This window comes from Monopterus albus, unplaced genomic scaffold (genome assembly GCF_001952655.1).
Source record: "Monopterus albus unplaced genomic scaffold, M_albus_1.0 scaffold244.1, whole genome shotgun sequence".
Lineage (NCBI taxonomy): Eukaryota > Metazoa > Chordata > Actinopteri > Synbranchiformes > Synbranchidae > Monopterus > Monopterus albus.
The window spans coordinates 305,086-323,725 of NW_018128124.1; the positions used below are offsets into that span (position 1 = coordinate 305,086).

Genomic DNA, 18,640 nt, shown 5'->3' on the forward strand with positions numbered 1-18,640 from the left:
CTAAAGGTGTTTTATATTAAATGATATTGTGACTTTTTGAAAAGATGACAAACCTCAGTTTTTCTTGCCTCTTTTTCCACACACTGCTTTTGTTGTTTGTCACCATTATGAAAACCATGAAATAATATTTTATGATTTTAGCAAGGAAGTTAGCCTTGTGGGATTTAGCTATGATTACACATTAAAGTTTCAAACCACCCAAAGGTAAGATACCATTGAATTGCATCAGAAGGAATGTGCAATACCTTTTTTATCCATAAAAACTGATGACTACTGCTCCCTTGTGTGAATGTGAAGCAGGGCTTTGCCGAGAACAGCGAGCATGCTCAGCAAAACCCTCTCTGGAAAAATAAATATTTGAAAACTGATGCTCAAATTCAAGTGAGTGTACAGAAGCTGCGTAGCTGCCAAGTGAACATTTGAAATGCAGCACTATGGGTTTTGTTTATTTGTTTGTTTTATTTTATGGAAAGCCTTAATGGAAGATTCGTTTGAAATTTGGAGGAGGAAACCTAACGGCAAATGAAAGGACACACAGTCAGCACCAGACACCAAATAGCAAGAGCTGAGTTGCTTCCATACAAAGGCCTTTGCTGCCTTCATTTTTGCATAAAGTGAGCAAAAACCTTTCAAGAGTGAGATGATTATAGAGATGGTTATATAAAGAAACCAGCTAAAGTTTAACTTGGTCATTCCTTTGTTTTTTGTATCAGCCTTGCTTACTGTTACTTGCTGACAACTACAGACTCAAACAATCCCTTGAATGTCTGTCAGCTGACAAACTTTATCTTATATTTATGTTTTTATTCAGGTTGATGTTCATTAGTTGGGGTTTCTTTTGCGCTTGGTTGAATGGGTTTTAAAAATATGAGTAAATCCTCAAAAAAATGCTAAGTGTACACATGAGCTATAAGACTAATTGACACCTGCGTTGTTTTTGAAAGATCTTGGAAGTTAGCTCCAACACCATTTTTAGTATTGGCTTCCATTGTTTTCTAGGTGAATCATGGCCACCCAGACTCCAGACAGTCGTAAACAGTTGTTATCACCACATCCACCCTATCATGCTTATCACCCAAGTCATAACAAAATCAAACCATCTCGAGGTACAATAAACACATCATTCAGGTGCCTTCATCGTCACGAACATCACAGGAAATGAACCTTGCTGCTCCCCGCGTCCTCTCCTCATCAGAGAATCACTCGATTTATACGAAATGTGAACGTGATGACTTTTTCCTAATCGTGGCAATGCAAGTTACTCTGAAATGCCTATCACACAGCTCTATGATGGACTTGTGTTCCACAGACTCCAGAGTAAATATATCATGCCTCCCCCCTCCTTTTGGGGGGGGTATCACTGGTATCTGCCTGCTCAAGCCTCCAAACCTTTACTCAGAGCAGCTGTCTGCAGCAGCATTCACCCCCAACAGCCTTCTGCCTTCTCTACAACATAGTGCCTATGTTTAATCAGTTTTTAGGGCATCTTGCCTGGTTGGGATCCTGTCAGTAGCAGGCAGTTCTCCAGGTGACGCCTCCTCGACCCCCATTTCCTCTGCTCCCCGCTGCTTTCATCTCTCTGTCTCAGATGTCTTGAAGACGTGACTTGGCCCGTTTTAGAAAAATTCCTCCCTTTACTGTTTTCAAAACCATGCATTGTGTTTTGCTACAGGTGCTTAAAGATGTTTTTCCTCCTCTTCCGTCATGGCTGTGGAGTTTTTTCTCATACCCCTTCTCTGAAGCTGCGAAAGAGCCTTGTTCATATCCAATAAAGTGTCACCACACAAGATGAACAAGAGCCAGAGGCTCAGGGTATATCAGACTTCCTATCAAGGACTTAGTTTTGAACAGGGACACCAGAAACTATTCACCACATGCACCATGTTGTGCTCTGTGTCATGCTCTGTCTGCTTTAGACACTTGTTTTCATTTTTGAGAAACACAGTAAACATTTATGTCATTATCGGGCAGCTGTTGTAGCTTTACTGATCCAGTGAGTAAAGCAAACACTAAGGTTGGAAGTTTGATTCAGAAACACTCTGACAGAAAACTTGGAAAGCCTCCAGCAAGCTAAACAGACAATTATATATACAATTACATTACATACACACTTTATTCAAATAGTCAAATACTGATGCTGATGTGATCTGTCAGGTAACAGCTGACAGTTTCACTTGCTGCATCCCTACAAATTTTGCAACACAAACATTTGATAAACGTTAGCATTAACTACATTTTCCTCTAGGATCTTTTTTAAAATTTCATCAGTTTCTAAATATTGATCTAGTATTTCAACATCCTGGACATCTACTGTATGTGAAGAATTCTTTAGGCAAGAAAAAATAGTGTTAAGATTTCAGCCAGTTCCCCCAGTCCAGATAATGAGTATGTTCATCATGGTCTTTCTGTTTTTGTGGCACGTGTCACTTTATGCATAACAGTAGGAATGTTTAAATAGAGATTATCTAAAGTGTACTGAAGAGTATGGCTGATTTTACAGGTTTATTTACAGTAGTGCTTGATGATTATTCAGTTAAGTGGCAGTATATGTACACACCCACAGTTGCAACACATGACTAACTGGATCAAAAGTATTTTTTTATTTGATACCAGATGCAATAATATCGGAGTGTAGTCCTAACACCTATTTTCAGGTTATGACAGCTGCTGTAGCCACCAGAAAAGCAACCACCATCTCACACTGCCAAAATCTATTAGATCACTGCTAATGTGTTGACATGTGAGGCTTTGTTGACGGAAGGCTTTTATGGTTCTTGGCTTTAAACTATTGCTACGGCCCATTAGTTTGAGTCACCTGGAAAATGATAAGTGCATATTGCAAAGGAATTTTGCTGTAGATGAATTCATGCACTTACATAGTTACAGAAATAGGGTTAAACTACAGTGTGTCCTGATATGATCTGTGGAATTTCACCCGATGTTTGTTCGGGTATGAACTCTTGCAATGCATACACATAAACACATTTTTACATGTAGGTGAAACCAGAGTTGTTAAAATCTTAAAGTGGGCACAAGTGAAAATAACAAACAGGTTTTGCTCCACTAGATGTGAAAGTCTGAGTATTTTACAACAAGCTGATTATTTTTTAAACTATTTACTGGCCATAACATTAGTGATGATTCAGAGCCGCAGTACTGTGGTGAGAATGGTCCCATAATGTTTGGCTTTGTTAAGTGGCCTTTAAGTCTGTTATTATGACTCAGGAAACAGATATTATTTTTCATGATGTCCTGTGGCTTCACTCAGTTCAAACCTCCTGAGTGCAGACTGTCTGTTTTAAATGATGCTGACTGGTTTGACAGATTGACATTTTTGTTTTTGAATAATGAGGGCCACAAGGCACAAATCTAGTTGACTGGAGTTAGATCTCTCAACAAAGATCATGTTTTAGTAACATCTTAGGAGAGGGAACATTTATCAAAAATATTCTGGAACTGTTAGGTTATCATATTTTGACATGTGGTTTGATGTGATGATTATCAAACAGCTGTAGCAGAAAAATCCAGGAGCATCGAGTCACTTCCATCTGGGCCAAGTGTAGAACGAGGTTCTCTTTCTGCAGTCTGACAGTGTGACACGTAGCTCAGAGTTCACTGAACCTGCTGAAATGATATGCTTTCACAAGTCTCTTGCTCTTTTTCAGTTACACATAGGAGCACATGGTCACGTATGCCTGTAAGCTACTCATTCATATGCATGTACAGCATATCTGTGTATAAGTGTGCCTACAGTACAAGGACAAAAAGCAGACTGCACATAGTCACACACAAAGAACACGTGTGCATCTTCCTTTTAACATGGTTGATGAGTAGAATGTAAGCACTGTACAGTAAGTACTGTGGTTGAAAAGGTAAGGATGAAGAATTATTCTGCATTGATGCTGAGAGTGAGTTTAATGTTAAATTTGGCTATAATGATAAAAATGGTCTAGTTTGTCTGGAACCAAAACCTAAAATTCTGATAAAGGATATAAAAATGTATTCCTGCCTTTGTAACTGTTTGTATGTTGAACTAAGGTGACAAATGAATGTTCCAGTCAGTAAATATAAAAAGCTATTTCCACTATCCATACAACTTGTTTTCAGTGAGTCCATGTTCATCGGCGTCGCGGTGAGAATGGATCTGGCAATGTGCCATGGCAGTCGATGCCACATTAAAGCTTTCTCCAGCTTTCAGGCATGCATGAAGACAACTCATTCCTTTTGGGTAATACTCAGTGACTCAACATCTGCTCAGTAAGGGCCAGCTACTGAAACACTATGAGGCATTTATCAAGGTTAGAAAACATATTACAATTCAGCAACTGCTGTTTTACAATTAGATTTCAGAGGTTTTGTTTATGATGACCACAAACCCAGAGATGTTTTATCATGCAATAGAACTAACTAATGCTTTGGAAGAGTCCTGGTAAAATGTTACTTTTCTGCCCAAGAATGCTGTCGGTACTGAGGTGGAAGGTGAGGAATGTGTGACTATGAAACGGTGGGTTAGAAGACTATCTGGCTACTGAAAAGTAGAGAATGTGTCTGGCTGCAGTGCCTCTGAGCAAAACAACTCTACTGGCTCCAGGGCTGCTGCAAATGAGATATGGAATCAAAACAAACACGTCCAATGGTACAATTAATCTCTTATAGTTTAAAAAGTTCCAGATTATACAAAATTTTCCTCTAACATATGAGTCTGCAATGACTATTTTATTATCAATATTTTCAACAACCACAGAAGACTCTTTCAAAGGCTAGAGCTGCCTCCAGGGTTAAGCTTTTAATATCACTGACCAAAGGCCTCTTTTATTTAGTCCAAACAGCACAGTAAGTGATGGACATAAGGGAGAGCATCCCAGTCTCATTATAAAAGCTATAATGCTAATCTTAGGAACCCTCTGTGATGCATTAAATACAAATAGACACTCAAATGTATAAAAACCTTGCATTCAGTAAAGTAATATTACGCATATCAGTGTGTCTTGTACTTTCATATGCAGTTCAAATGAGGCACCTTGCAATTAGTTGAAGCTGTGACTGATTATCTGCCTTATCTACTACTTGTGAATTTTACTAGATATATTGTTTTATTCTATTTTCAGTGTGACTTTTTAAACATGTTGTCAAGTAGCACTGATCACAACAGCAGCAAGTCTAAGTCTGTTAGGCTAGTTTTTAAACCACAGTCACTGTCAGAAAACTAGTACGATAAAATGAATGACTAAATACTCTGTAACAAATTGCTGTAATAATACAGGAAATGTTGTACAGTAAACTGCCGTTCTTCATTAATACAGACCAATACTGTAAATGTTTATGCCTATGAGGAACTAAATATTAACAGCAATCTACTCTGCAATCTTATGTTCAGTCAGACTGGAAAGTAACTTTGTGTGTCCCTAGTTATTCTGAGCAAAATCATATTGCATCAAGTCCCAGCACCTCATTTAAAACACAATGAATGTAAATAAATTTAAAATTGGTGTAAAATATTAGAGATTAATACAAGAAGAAGAATAACTTTAATTGACTAACTTATTAGCTAATTTCCAATTTTTGGTTAAATCAGTTGTTTGAGAAAGATGTTATGAAAAAGGTTTATAGGACGTGTTATGTTAGTTTTCTTTCTCATATGGAGGGGAAATTTGCAAGTTGATGCTAATAAGAACTGAAAGTTGTTTAAAATATACACTAAGTTTAACTAGGCTACATGGCTAACAGCTAGCTGGTTGTCTGTGTTGTCTCCCAGGGTGAAGATGTGGTGTAACTGTTCAAATGTTTTATTTAAGTTGGTGCTGCCACTGAGATGTTGAGAGTTAGCGATGAAAACATCTAAAAACTGTGTTTAATTGAAAGAGTGCTGTTCTTGGCGAAGAGGTTTATTTTGAAGGGCAGTATATGTCAACCATGTGACTAGAGCTGAGTAAGGGGTGCCACTATGGCATTATGGGACAGAGACAACATGGACACAGAGGAGGGACATACAGCCCCAAAGTTATTATTCTACACATGGTTCTAGAGGCACAAACGGTAAATGTACATACAGTATGTTGTATTTCTTGTTCATAAGCTATTATGCATCTCATCACCAACATCCCTGGTGATGCTGACCACCTGAAAATCTTCTTGTTATTATTTGCACTACTGTCACAGTTTACACATGGCTTTGAGTTTCATCATAGCCGATTAGGTTGTACCATTTAGCTTATCCTAATTACTTGAATTCAGTTTCGTATTCTATTTATTTTGTGTTTGTTCTACTTTTATTCTATTTTAGTTTTTGAAATGGTATGGGCATTCAGCATTAGCTGAGAGAGAAACAGTATTTCAATTTTTCTGTGTGTCCTGTACAATTGACAATAAAAAAAAAATTCGATCTTGATGTTGTATTTATGTTTAGTGTTGTTTATGTGCCTCTATTTGTACATATTTAATATTCTTTATCATTACTTTGTAGTTTTCACGGTGTCCAGGGAAAACAGAAAGAGAGAGACATAAACTTTAAGAGGACAACTGTATGAAGCGTGGCAATCCTTTGAATTAAACTAGAACTGAAACAATGCAGCTATATGGGGAGTTGATTATTCACATCATATAGCTGCTGATGGCCTACACTGAGAGAACAGAGGGACTGATACTCCTTGCTGGTGACAGTTTTGTTTTGCATTTTTATGTCTACTATGACTGTACACACATTAACTTTAATTTGGATACCATCGTTTATGATTTACAGATGTCTGCCACTACAGCTGATGTTGAGCGTAACCTGACCCTCCCAGCCAGTCCTATTCTGCTGGGTAAGTGTCACATAAACAAGGCATGGAGGATTGAGCTCAAGTCATTTGGTCTGTCTGTCTCTCTGATTTCGCTCTTTCTGTATATGTCTCTGTTTTGTTGTGCTCTCCCATACATGTAGCTCTTTTATCGATATTGTTTTTTGCGATCCCAAGATGTGGAAAGTAGTGATTTCCAGTATAACAGTATAACTTAAGATACTTGATGTGAATAGATTTTAAAAAGGAAAATCTATTGCTCAGAATTTCATCAGGAGTGTTGCTGCCAATCCCAATACCGTAGAATGCTTGGATAAGGCTTGATCCCATATTTGATATTTTTCTAGGAAATTGACTTTATAATTATTTTCTCCATGAGTTGATGGTGACAAAGTAACAACTGGATGTTGGGTAATCAACACTGAAAGTCTTGTTATCTGTGAAGGATATGCAAACTGAGAACCTCTTCAGCATGAGGAATTATGGACTGTATTTTAAAAAAAGTAATGACTGAATTTACCCATTATTGTGTTTGATGCTGCAGTGGGTTTAATAAAAGTCTGATATTGTAAGTCTATCTCTTGTCTGAGCCATTTCAATGCTAGCAATTCTCAAGGGGTTTCATTTTGAAATGTAAAACTTTTAACTCATTAGCTTCTAGCACCATTATTGTAAACCACATCCCCAACTTCTTTAATACATTTTACAATTATGAACTGTTTATGGAGATTACAGTGGGAGCACTATAATAACTGTAAAATGGCAATAAAACAACTACAATATTAGACTGTAAAGTTTATACTCTGTACAGCACAGCACTGTAATATTTTTCCAGTAATGTAGTGTTGTAGATTACTGCAGGTACCCTGTAGAATAACAGTAAACTACAGGTAAATGTAGCTGCCAGTAGTTCACTGTAATTTATCAGGAACATTGGTATACAAATAAAATAAACTGATATAAAATACAATGCCATATAAAGGTTTTAAGGATTTAAATGTTTAGTGTTCTCCATTGTAAAGGTATCTGAATGGTTCTACATTCATTATGCAACATGAAAACGGCCCCAATGTCCAGCCAGTCATGAAGAGCTATCTACAGCTACATGAAGAATAAGGAGTACTGCAACAGATGGTCTGACCCCCACAGAGCCCTGATCTCAACATCATGGAGTCAGTCTGGGATCACGTGAAGAGACACGAGTCACTGAGACAGAAAAAATCTACAGACGAGCTGTGGCACATTCTCCAAGCTGGAACAATCTGCCAGCCAAACGGTAGGAAAATGTAAAGGCAAATAGTGGTCGCACCAAATACTGACTTCAGTCATATTGTTTATTGCACTTTGTATCAAGTGAATAGTTAAATAAATACTGTTTGTGGTATTATATTTGAAAACATTCTCACTTTACAGCATTTTTTCAGGTCTGTCTATCTATCTATCTATCTATCTATCTATCTATCTATCTATCTATCTATCTATCTATCTATCTATCTATCTATCTATCTTAAGTCAAGTCAAGATTTTTATTTGCCATTTATGCATAATCAGACAGTCTAGGCAAATAGGAATTCTTGTGCAGCTCTCCTTTGGAGTCAGGTAAGGAGTCAAAAGTCAGAAAGAACACTTAGTCTTAAAATAAAAAAGTTACATAAAGGCAACAAAGCATTAAAACCGCAAAACACAAAAATAGGGTAATAGTATTTTCCCCAGTGAACTTCAAACATCACACTTAGTAATTCACATGGTGGAGTTGGATATGTCATTATGCTTGGTGAGGTAGTGAGGGGTTATAACATACTAAAACACAGTTTATATTCAGGCCTGTTTCCATTGCTTGGTGGAGAATGTCCTGCTATTACTCAGGTCGCCCAAGAGAACACTGTTGAACACTGTATCAGGAGTAGAAGAAGCATTCAGGTCTTTTATTTAAGTAAAAATAATGACAGGACTGTGTTGAAATAATTTGGTACAAGTTTAAGTCAAACCTTTACTCATGTGAAAGTACTTTTAATAGCCTCAAAACATACCTAAAGTAAATTATAAAGTATATCCTCTAGAGTCCCTGCGTCCTCATATGAGGACCGCACAGCTTGGGTTTCCAAAGCTCAGGACTCTAGAGGTTAAACTAAATAGACCAAAAATTAAGTATGTATTAAGCAGAATACCCCATTTCAGAATAATACGTATAATTATTGATACATTAATGCGTAAACATCACAAATGTCGGAGCTGTTAAAGGTGGGGCTAATTATTTTAGGTACTGCTGAGTAGTAGTCCAATAGATAGGCCATAATATATGGTGAATCTATACTACGACGGCGTCATCTAGTGTTCATCTACTAAAATATTCAGTGTTCTTTGTCCTGCCCGGTCTCCACATCTATTGGCTCAAGTGCCTTCAACCCTAGGTGACGCTAACCTTCTCTATTGGCTCAGTGATGTGACTGTCAAAGCATTTCCCGGAAGTACAACCGTCCACTTCAAAGATGGAGGACGATATTACAGATATGAGCAGACCACAAATGTACTTGTTTGGTGAGCGCGCTTATTTTGACAAACCTTATATTATTCGGTCGCACAGTCAGCTTTACTACCATGTTGTCATGCACAAGTAGGCATTTAACATTTTTATCTGGTAGAAGTTAGCTCAGTGGTTGGCTAACCTGCTTGTCCCCACTCGGCGCCAGTTCAGCTCTCTTTTGTTAGCTAGCCGAGCACTGCATGGGGCTGCGTGGAAATAGCAAAGAATGACCCAATACCTTTATGTATTTGTGTATGTTGTTAAAAATAACTACAAGCACATGGTAAGTTACACGCTGCACGTATTGTTTTTCTGTAGGTTGCACCCTCAAATCGGATAAACGGGAGTTCAAAATTGACGTAGAAGACGATGATACGGAGCAACAGCTGTCACTCAAAGCAGTAAGGAAAAGGCTTTCCTTTATCTTTCCTTTGCACGTAGAAGACTTACCACTGAGTAATACGACAAATATGGGTTTACGGGGAAACACAAGGATTAAATAGACCAACGTTATGCTAAATTCTGCTTTGTTTATACCTCCAAAGGTAGCTGCTTTAATAAAATTACAGTGTAGTTCAAAACGTAGTAACGTTACATATTGTTGAGATTACTGCATTAAGTTACTGACAAAACCTGTGCATACAGTTACTCTTTGATTTTGTGTCTAACTGGTTGTTTGAACGGCTCATTTTCAGTCTGTTTGGGGTTGTATGTACATCTTTTCACTTCAAAATCAACAACGTGAAATTTGCAGGGGATGCATACACTATGTTCATGTGTTGTGTTCCTAAGATTTACACCTAGTCTGTACAAATACGGCTCAGGTCAGAATCTGTGTATGCTCTTTTTACATTTCTTGTGTATATTTCATTGAAGATAGTTGTATGTTGTGTTTTGGCAACAACCTAAGTTGTTAGTCTTGCAGTTTTTTCTACTTGTCTGGAAATATTTTGTTAGAACTTTGATGATATTTATACCAGATGATTTTAAATTTTGATTACAGGCAGTGTTAATGTTTCTTATCTTAATCACTATATTCTATTGGTGTTTTCTGAAAGCAAGAAGAAAACAGGTGTTGAAACTCAAAACCTGTTAAGTTGTTGTTCATTACAGTGGACTGCAATTACCAGAGACCAGACAAATGTTTTAAATGTATTTATTGTTTCATTTATTTTCAACCCGAAAGTCTGAGACTGACCAGTAAAGGGTGGGTTCTAATTTTAACAGCTGCACCCTGAAAATATTTGGCATATTTACCTGGAGGATTTCAGCTAACTGTTCAGTGTCCAATTAATAAATTGTTTCAACACTAATTAAAGATATTGTTGTTAATCAAAATGGAGCTATAGTCTTCAGCATGTAACAAGTATTTTGGAAAATAAGACCCTAACTGGAGAGGTGATATCCCTAGAAAACCTTATTAGACAAAAGAAGAAACATGGAGTTGGTCAGCTGACGTCTGCATACGTCGTGTGTGTTAGGATAGACAAAGTGTGTCAGCCTGTTGATGCTGTGACCTGCTATTGCAGGTGTGTCTGGGAGCTGAGGCCGAGGATAAGTTTCACATGGTGGAACTTGAGGGCCTCACCTATGATGGAAAAACAACCAAAGTGCCGTTGGTTGTCCTGAAGCCGTCCGTCCTGCCTTCTGTGAGTAAATGCCAACATTGACAAAGTAGTACTATATTAATATTATGAAAATATTTGCTTGTTATAATTGTTCTTTTATTGTCCAGATGAGTTTAGGGGGATTTGAGATCACTCCTCCAGTTACCTTCCGTCTCCAGTCTGGCTCTGGACCTGTTCACATCAGTGGGCAGCACTTTGTTAGTGCGTATTAACACTATTGCTGTTACTGCTGCAGTTGTCTTTCATTCTGCTCCATATACTTACACAATATGACTCAGTAAACAGCTCATCACATGAATAAAATGAAGTCCTGACCTACTCATTGTCATGTCAGAAATAGCCAGTTGGTAGCTCTACTTTGAAGTTAATGGAGTGCCATTTTACATTCATAAAACACAAACCAGTAACCAGTGTTTGCTATGTAGGTGTGAAGGATTCAGAGGATGAAGAAGAGGAAAACAACACTTCACCAGTGAAACGACCTGCGAGCCTGATGTTGGGCAAGAAGCCTGCACTGGTAGCTACCTCAGTGTGAATTCATTTGGCAGCAGAGCTGTATTTAACTACTAGAAAATTATCCCACAAGCTGAGAATGAAGCACAGAAGATGTTTGTTAACCTCCGTAAAATAGCAAGATTAAATTATGGTGTGGTGTTTATTTCTCGCTGTACCCATACTAAACAGTGAAGAGCTGTGTTGTCGTAAATGATGTGAAGTGACATGACATAACACAATGTGATTATCAAAAGGTAATACCAAAAATCACAAGCTGGTAAATGTTTTTCCTTGCAGAAAAAACTAAAGCTGGATTCTGATGATGACGACGAAGAAGACAGTGATGAAGATGATGATGAGTATGTTTTTTTTCTATGCTGAATTTTCAGTCACTCCACTTGTCCACAAATCATTTTTATCTGCCAAAGTTTTAGTCAGCTGCACAAATAATAGAAGCAATGGCTTTATTCACTGTTTTTGTTTTCTTTTTTCTGTCATGTTGGCTCATGTCATACTGCTCTTTCCTCCCACTGTTTTGTAGTGATGATGAAGATGACGACAGCGATGAAAATGATGTGAAGCCTCAGAAGATTCCTGGAAAAGAGCTCAGAAAAGTATGACCAGCCTGTTTTTTTGTTCCTTTTTATATATATAAAAACTCAAACTTTGAAACTGTGGAAAAATAATTGACAGTAGCTGCAGGATACCGTAGAAAATACACTGCTCATAACAATTAAGGGACCTCTTGATTATCACAGTGTAACATAAAGTTAAACTTTAGGGATATCAATCTGTCCATTTAGGAAGCACAAAAGATTGTGAACCACTTTCACCTTCTTTGGTGCAAGCTATTTGCAGGTTTTATCTTTAGCTTTCAGTGTTACCAATTAATAAAATATTCTCTTATTTTTTATGTTAAATTATTTTTGTGGCTCCTTTGAGGTAATCGAGTAGTTACTGCCTTAACACACTGAGCTAAAGACTCGTCAGTGTTCAAACCAAACTAAATGACTAGAACTAGATACTATTTGTTCAATGTTTCCAGGCCCCTGTTGTCCACCAGGTGTCAGAGCAGCCAAGGACTTGCCCTCAGTTTTTTATGTAAAAGGCATTTCTCTGTGTTGCTGCAGTCGGCCTTCTCCACTTTGTTTCCACCACATAATTTAAACTCCTACTATTTCTCCTATAGTAGCATTTCATTTCAGCAGACCCTTCCCATTCGTGCACTCACTGACCGTCCGGCCTTTTGCATGGGACAAAACAGGGCACGTTTTCATCCTGTTTGCTCATGTACCCACCTGTTTTCCACAAGAAAAACACAGGTCTGTGTAGCGTAATGATTGGATTTCTCCTCTGTAATCTGCTTGAATTCTTACCGTGTCAGCAGCAAGGCGGCACTATATTATCCTGGTCATGCACACACACACACACACACACACACAAACATGCATGCACTTACCTAGTCAGAGATACATGTAGACATTATACGTATACATCTAATTGTTGAAGTACACTTTCACATTTACAGAAATGTCTGTCAGCCTGCAGACATCAACAATACATATTAATATATATGCAGAGAAGCACATTTCAACATTTTACCCCATTTTTCAGTAACATTGCATATCTTTGTCACTTTGTCTCTGTCATCCCATTGTTTGTAGCGTCCCTCATGCTGTTTCAGCTTTGCTCTGTCATCCCATTGTTTTTAGCGTCCCTCATGCTGTTTCAGCTTTGCACTTTGGCCTTTGCCTTTGAACCATTGTTTTGTGTGTTACCACAATCACTTGTAAGTGTGTTGTTGCATGTGTGCATCTGCCTCATTTTTACCTTGGTGTCTGTTTATGATGTCTTTACGTTTTCTTAACACCCTATCCAAGTGCAACCTGTGCCAGGCAAAAGATCAAAGTGGGGCAGATGCACATACCTGCAACGTGAGCGCTGATCCTTGCCTCAGGGTCAGATGACAGCTGAGTGTTTCTGTCACCTCTTGATTTATTCTGTTGTCTTCTCTTCTAGTTCTCCCACCTCCTACACCCCCCATCTCTCTTCTCCCTGACCTTAATTTTTTTCTTCAACCTTCTCCTTAGCTCAATGTCTCATTCTTTTATAATGAATACACAAAGGTTTTAAAACACAGGCTGGGACCAGTTATTGATTTACTGATAAGTCAGCAATAATAGTAATTAACACGAGTCAGCATTTTTGTTTTAATTGGTTGGGTATCAGACCTCGGTGCTGCTTTGAGCTTTGATCAAAATGTGTCAGAATCTCTCAGCATCGAAAACTGTCACATAATTTGCTTGGTCAGGTACAGTATGTAGTCTAATGTACTTTCTCTTTGATCAGGGGTATTTGATCTAAAAAGGGGATTGTTGTTACTGAAAATCATTACTTACAGGAGTGTATCGAGAACTATTTAAGCAGTAAGTCAGGAGGTATTCAAACCCCTTCAATTTGTACACACTGTAGTTTTTTGCAAATGTATTGAAAAGCAAAAGCAAACAGCCAGGACAACACTGGAGTGGCTTCAAGTCTCTGTCCTTGAGTGGCCAGCCGGAGCCCAGACTTAGACCCAAGAGAATGTTTTTGGCGGTTCACAGACGCCTCCTGTCCAATCTGTCGCAGCTTGAAGGGATGTGCCAGGAAGAGTGGGATAAACTGCCCAAAACCAGGGGTGCAGCGCTTGTATAATAGCCCAAGAAGACTGGAAGCTATAACTGTGCACTGAGTATCTGAGTGCTGAACTAATGATCTGAATGCTTTTGTAAACAATTGATTACAGCTGTTGATTTTTGTAATACATTTTCCAAAACAAACAAACAAACAAAAAAAAACAGTAGTTGTTTGCTGGACAAATGGCCATTTTCTCTATTTAAAATAAAATCTCCAATGTAAAAAAAGTGTGCAAAAAGTAATGGGATCTTATGTGGCACAGGTTTGATGCCTGGTATGACGAGCAAACGCGTATATCGAGTTGCACAATTTTCAGTTCTGGTTTGGACTGCCTTAGATGTGTGTTACAAACATGATCCTGAGACATGTTGCCAACAAGTGACTTGTATTCAGATGTTTGAATTTCATTTTGACAGGATTGCCATGACAAGTAAATCTTGCATCATTACTATAGACAATTATCAACAGAGAAGCCTGGCTGTGCCAGCGACCGACTTACGGAACAGTGCACACCTATGTAAAAAAGTTAAAGTGCTGACAAATGTTATTTAAGGAGACACCTTTGTTCAGTTAAAACCACAGTTTTTATACAACAGTAACTTTTCCAGGAGCCCTGGAATTGCACTCGGACCTCATGAACATTACCTGTGTTTCAATCACAGGAACGACTCTTTGGCCATAGTTCATTCCTGCAACACGTCTTTTCTGCTGCAGACTCTTTCTGATGTCCCAGTGTAGGAGTTTGCAGAACTGAACATCTCTGACTGCTCCAACACAAGGCTTGAGACAACACAACTAGTCCTTATGTAAAGACCTCATGCAGACTGTGTAATGTAATGTGTTTAGCTGTTTACCAATGGAGCGAGTTTAAAAAACAGCCAGATAACAGCACAGAGAAGGACGATGCAGTTAATGAGTCATGTAACAAGGAAATGCTCAGCATGTTGTCACTGTGTTAAAACACAGACATCAAGGGACACCACAACTTGTCACACACAGAAGCCATCGCCTTTTAATTCCTGAATGGAGCAGTTTGCTAAACGTCACTTCACCTTATGGTACAAACAAGTGAAAAATAATCAGTGACAGACTGTGGAAATGGTCACTGTAACAAAAGAGGCAGCAACACAGCGGAATTTTATTTGTCATCGCAAAAGAGTTTGGATTGCATAGCACACACCTTCGGGTTCATCCATTAACATCCTCATTGTAAAAAACAAACCTATAAAATCTCACTGCAACAGCATTTTGTATTACCAGGCATTGCTCTAGGAAATTACTTGTAATTGCCTTGTAGCAGTTATGTCAACACAGGCAATTACACTTCTTGCCTATTCCAAGGTGAATGCCAGTGACTGCAAGGAAGGGGCTGGTGCTTAGGAAATGTAGGTACTTGCCTCAACTATTACCAGGTAATTACACAGGTGAATGAGAGCAGTGGAAACCTGACAGGAAGGCTGCCAGTGTGGAGAAAAACAGTGTAGAGATCACTTAGTATCTGATCAGAGAGGATTTACCTCTGATTTATATCAAATGGGTTCTTTTAGATACTTTCAGATTTCTTTGCACTTGTTTCTAGTATAGCAGATGTATGAACTTTTTTGCTGAGATGCTTAAATCGGTTAAATGACTGATTCTTAACATTAGGACTGCCGGTACTCCTTTAACTTGATGCTGTTTTTTGTTTTATTTTAGTTTTTACAGTGTTCTTTGTCATCTTGGGGTTGAAATGCTTTTAACATAGTCTACACGTGTAACATCCAGAATATGATATACAAGTATGTAGATGGTTGTTAAATGTGGTAATTGGCCATGTTTTCACCAGTGTCATCCAGTTTTTCCATTTTTGTGTGTTTTGTGAGCATTTTATTAAAGCAGATTGGTAAGTTAAGCTCTTCAAAATGCACATTTCCTTAAAACTCAGAGATGTCTCACCTGGGATGTCTTTATTTGTGGATCACGGTTGTGTTTGTTTGCTTTCTCAGAGCCCAGAGTCTTTAGCTAAGAAGCCCAACAAGACTCCGGTGAAGCAAAACGGCCCTGGAGGGAAACCATCAGGATCAGCAGGCAAACCACAGATTAAGGTATAGAAAGGTTTTATCACTTACTCAACTTTGTTTCCTTTGTATTCAGGATGTAATGCACATGGTTATTAAATGAACTGGTTGACAGCCCTGCAGACCTGGACTCCAGTTTTTTGAGCAGTGTTTGCACAACAGGTTTACTGATGTATTGAGAAAAGGTGTGAATTCTTAGTTTGAATGACTTCAGATTTGTTAGAAGAAAGTACAGCTAGATTTAAAAACTGTGTGGTTTTGTCCTGTACCAGATTAGATCTAGTAGGTGTGGACATTTTCTGTTTCTCATTCGTTGTGTCTGCAGTTACAGTCAAATCCAGAAACTGTTCCTTTTGAAAGACATTACTCATTACTGATACATTAATGATGCAAAATAACTGGGCTTAATGAAAACAAGAGTTTTAAAGAAGAATAGAGAAAGGAGGGGCTTACCAATTGCATAACCGAGAAGCAACTTTGATAGATTGGTATTATGTTACTAATGCCTTGTGCTACAATATATTCAGAAAAAATATTGATCCCCCACAGAATAAGGCTGGATTCACACAGCCACTGCCCCGTGTTAAAACAATACAAATGACTGCGTTGGTGTGGGGATGTTGTTTTTTGTACTGATGAGACAATGAAATATGATCTGGGAGGTCCAGTTATGTGTTTAAGCTTATTAGATGACAAAACACACCACAGTGGTTTGTAATACTCATAGTCAGGAATTTTCAACTTTGGAACGTTATCATTGCAGCGACCGTTTTATCTTTGCTTGTGACAATCTCGAACTAATCTGCAGAACTATATGTTCATGCTACAGAGTAATCTACCAGGAATCCACACATACATGTAGATGATGGGCCAATGCAGCTTGCCAGATGACGTCACATTTCGTTGCAGAAAGAGTTGAACCACATCCCGCTTTCTTCCAAACAATTCTGCGTTGTTTTGGCAGAGCCTCCCGTGGTGCCAGCCCCAAAATCACATGAATGAGAAGGGCTACGTTCACAGTGAGAGTCTGTGTTAATCCAACCTGAAGCAGTAGAGAGGAAAACATTTAAAAGCTCCTTCTTTACAAAAAGATATGCACCTCCCAGTACTTAACATCATGTCTGGAAGTAAAAACTTCATGAGGCTTGCTTGTAAAATTCATTACACAATGTACTTTGCTTATAAAGAAACAAAAGACAAACAACATGATCTTTATGTGTAAAATCATTTCTGCTCAAACCTGAGCCTGAGAATACTCAATAAATACTTAGAGAGCTTTTCACTACCAAGGAGTGTAATAAATGCACCTTGCAATTAGCTCAACGTGATAGCTGATTTCTTGGACATCCACCTTTCAAAACCCAACACAAACACACCTGACCTTTAAACAGGTTTCCTAGGGCAAAATATAGACCTGTGACCCCTTTGAGTTGCACCCACCTTTGATGCCATCAACCTTCTGTAGGACACATAATATACATATCAGTGAAAACAAATTGGCAAGCTTCACTGCAGTTTTACAGATTTCACAAAGCCTGTTACTGTGATAAATACATGACTTGGACCGAAGCTCAGTTTAGATAAGGTGTTATGTATTGACATATGAGTTCTGGCTGCTTGTGTGATTAAACATGGCTTACACTAAAGGCACACCACCCTATCCCACTGGCACACACAGTAAGCATAAGACTGTAGCATAGCAAAACATGTCTGTTGTCTTCAAAGAAAGCTCTATGATTTTGATCATCATGACACTGAGCTACAGGGTTGCTAGACTCCTGTGGTGAGAAAGTGATTCCCCCCAGGGCCAGTGTTCTTGGTGTGTGGGAGAGTGCAGCTAAATCCGCAGCGGCCATCATCCAGACATAACACAGTGATTCTTGAAATGCTCCCGGGGGATTAGCTAAACTGCTGAAATCACCCTGCCATGTTCAGCTTTCTGGCCTGTGGAGCTTTGACTGCCCTCATCCCTTCTCCACTTGTCCTCGTTCTACAGCCTCTTCACACCGTTCACTTCCTGCACACACCTTCTCCCAATGCTCTTATTACCAGCATTTGATGTCTTTTGCAGCTTGCACCTCCAGATGCCCCTGAGGAGTGGGGAAGTGTGAGTGGATGTCTGTTTTCTTCTTTCCTAAATGCAGGTGACTGACATTAGATTGGCTTGTTAGATCCTTTGCCAACACTGCAAGTCTCACCTTTAACAGCCGAGCGTGTAGCTACACCTTCTTGCATAACAGGCTCATCATGAGATCCATCTGACTCCAATTGTCCTGATCTGAGGTTCTTACATTTCAGATGGTTGCTTTTGACTGATGGGCTTGGAGAAGTTGATGCCATGAAGCACACGTCATAGTCGTAAAGTTAAGCACGTCACTCAGACTTATCTCAGAAGGGTGTGAGTCATTGTTTTAGTGAGTATAGCTGCACGCTGGTTCAGTTCAAAGGAAGACCACGCTTCGTACTGATGTCTTCAGAAAG

At 38.7% G+C, this 18,640-nt stretch overlaps 1 protein-coding gene across 3 annotated transcripts in view; it reads left to right on the plus strand.

Annotated features, from left to right (window-relative positions):
* The first annotated feature begins 9,040 nt into the window (after window positions 1–9,040).
* The window catches only part of npm1b (nucleophosmin 1b), a 16,102-nt gene continuing 6,502 nt past the window's right edge, over window positions 9,041–18,640 (plus strand). For 2 of the 3 annotated variants that reach the window (XR_002276632.1, XM_020620634.1), the window contains exons 1-8: window positions 9,041–9,317; window positions 9,622–9,704; window positions 10,833–10,952; window positions 11,039–11,132; window positions 11,357–11,448; window positions 11,724–11,785; window positions 11,968–12,040; window positions 16,088–16,186. Coding sequence is in view for 2 of the 3 variants with exons in the window: in XM_020620634.1 (XP_020476290.1) it covers window positions 9,269–9,317; window positions 9,622–9,704; window positions 10,833–10,952; window positions 11,039–11,132; window positions 11,357–11,448; window positions 11,724–11,785; window positions 11,968–12,040; window positions 16,088–16,186 (672 nt within the window). In the remaining variant the exon portion in view is untranslated. The other variant, XM_020620635.1, reaches the window with a different exon arrangement.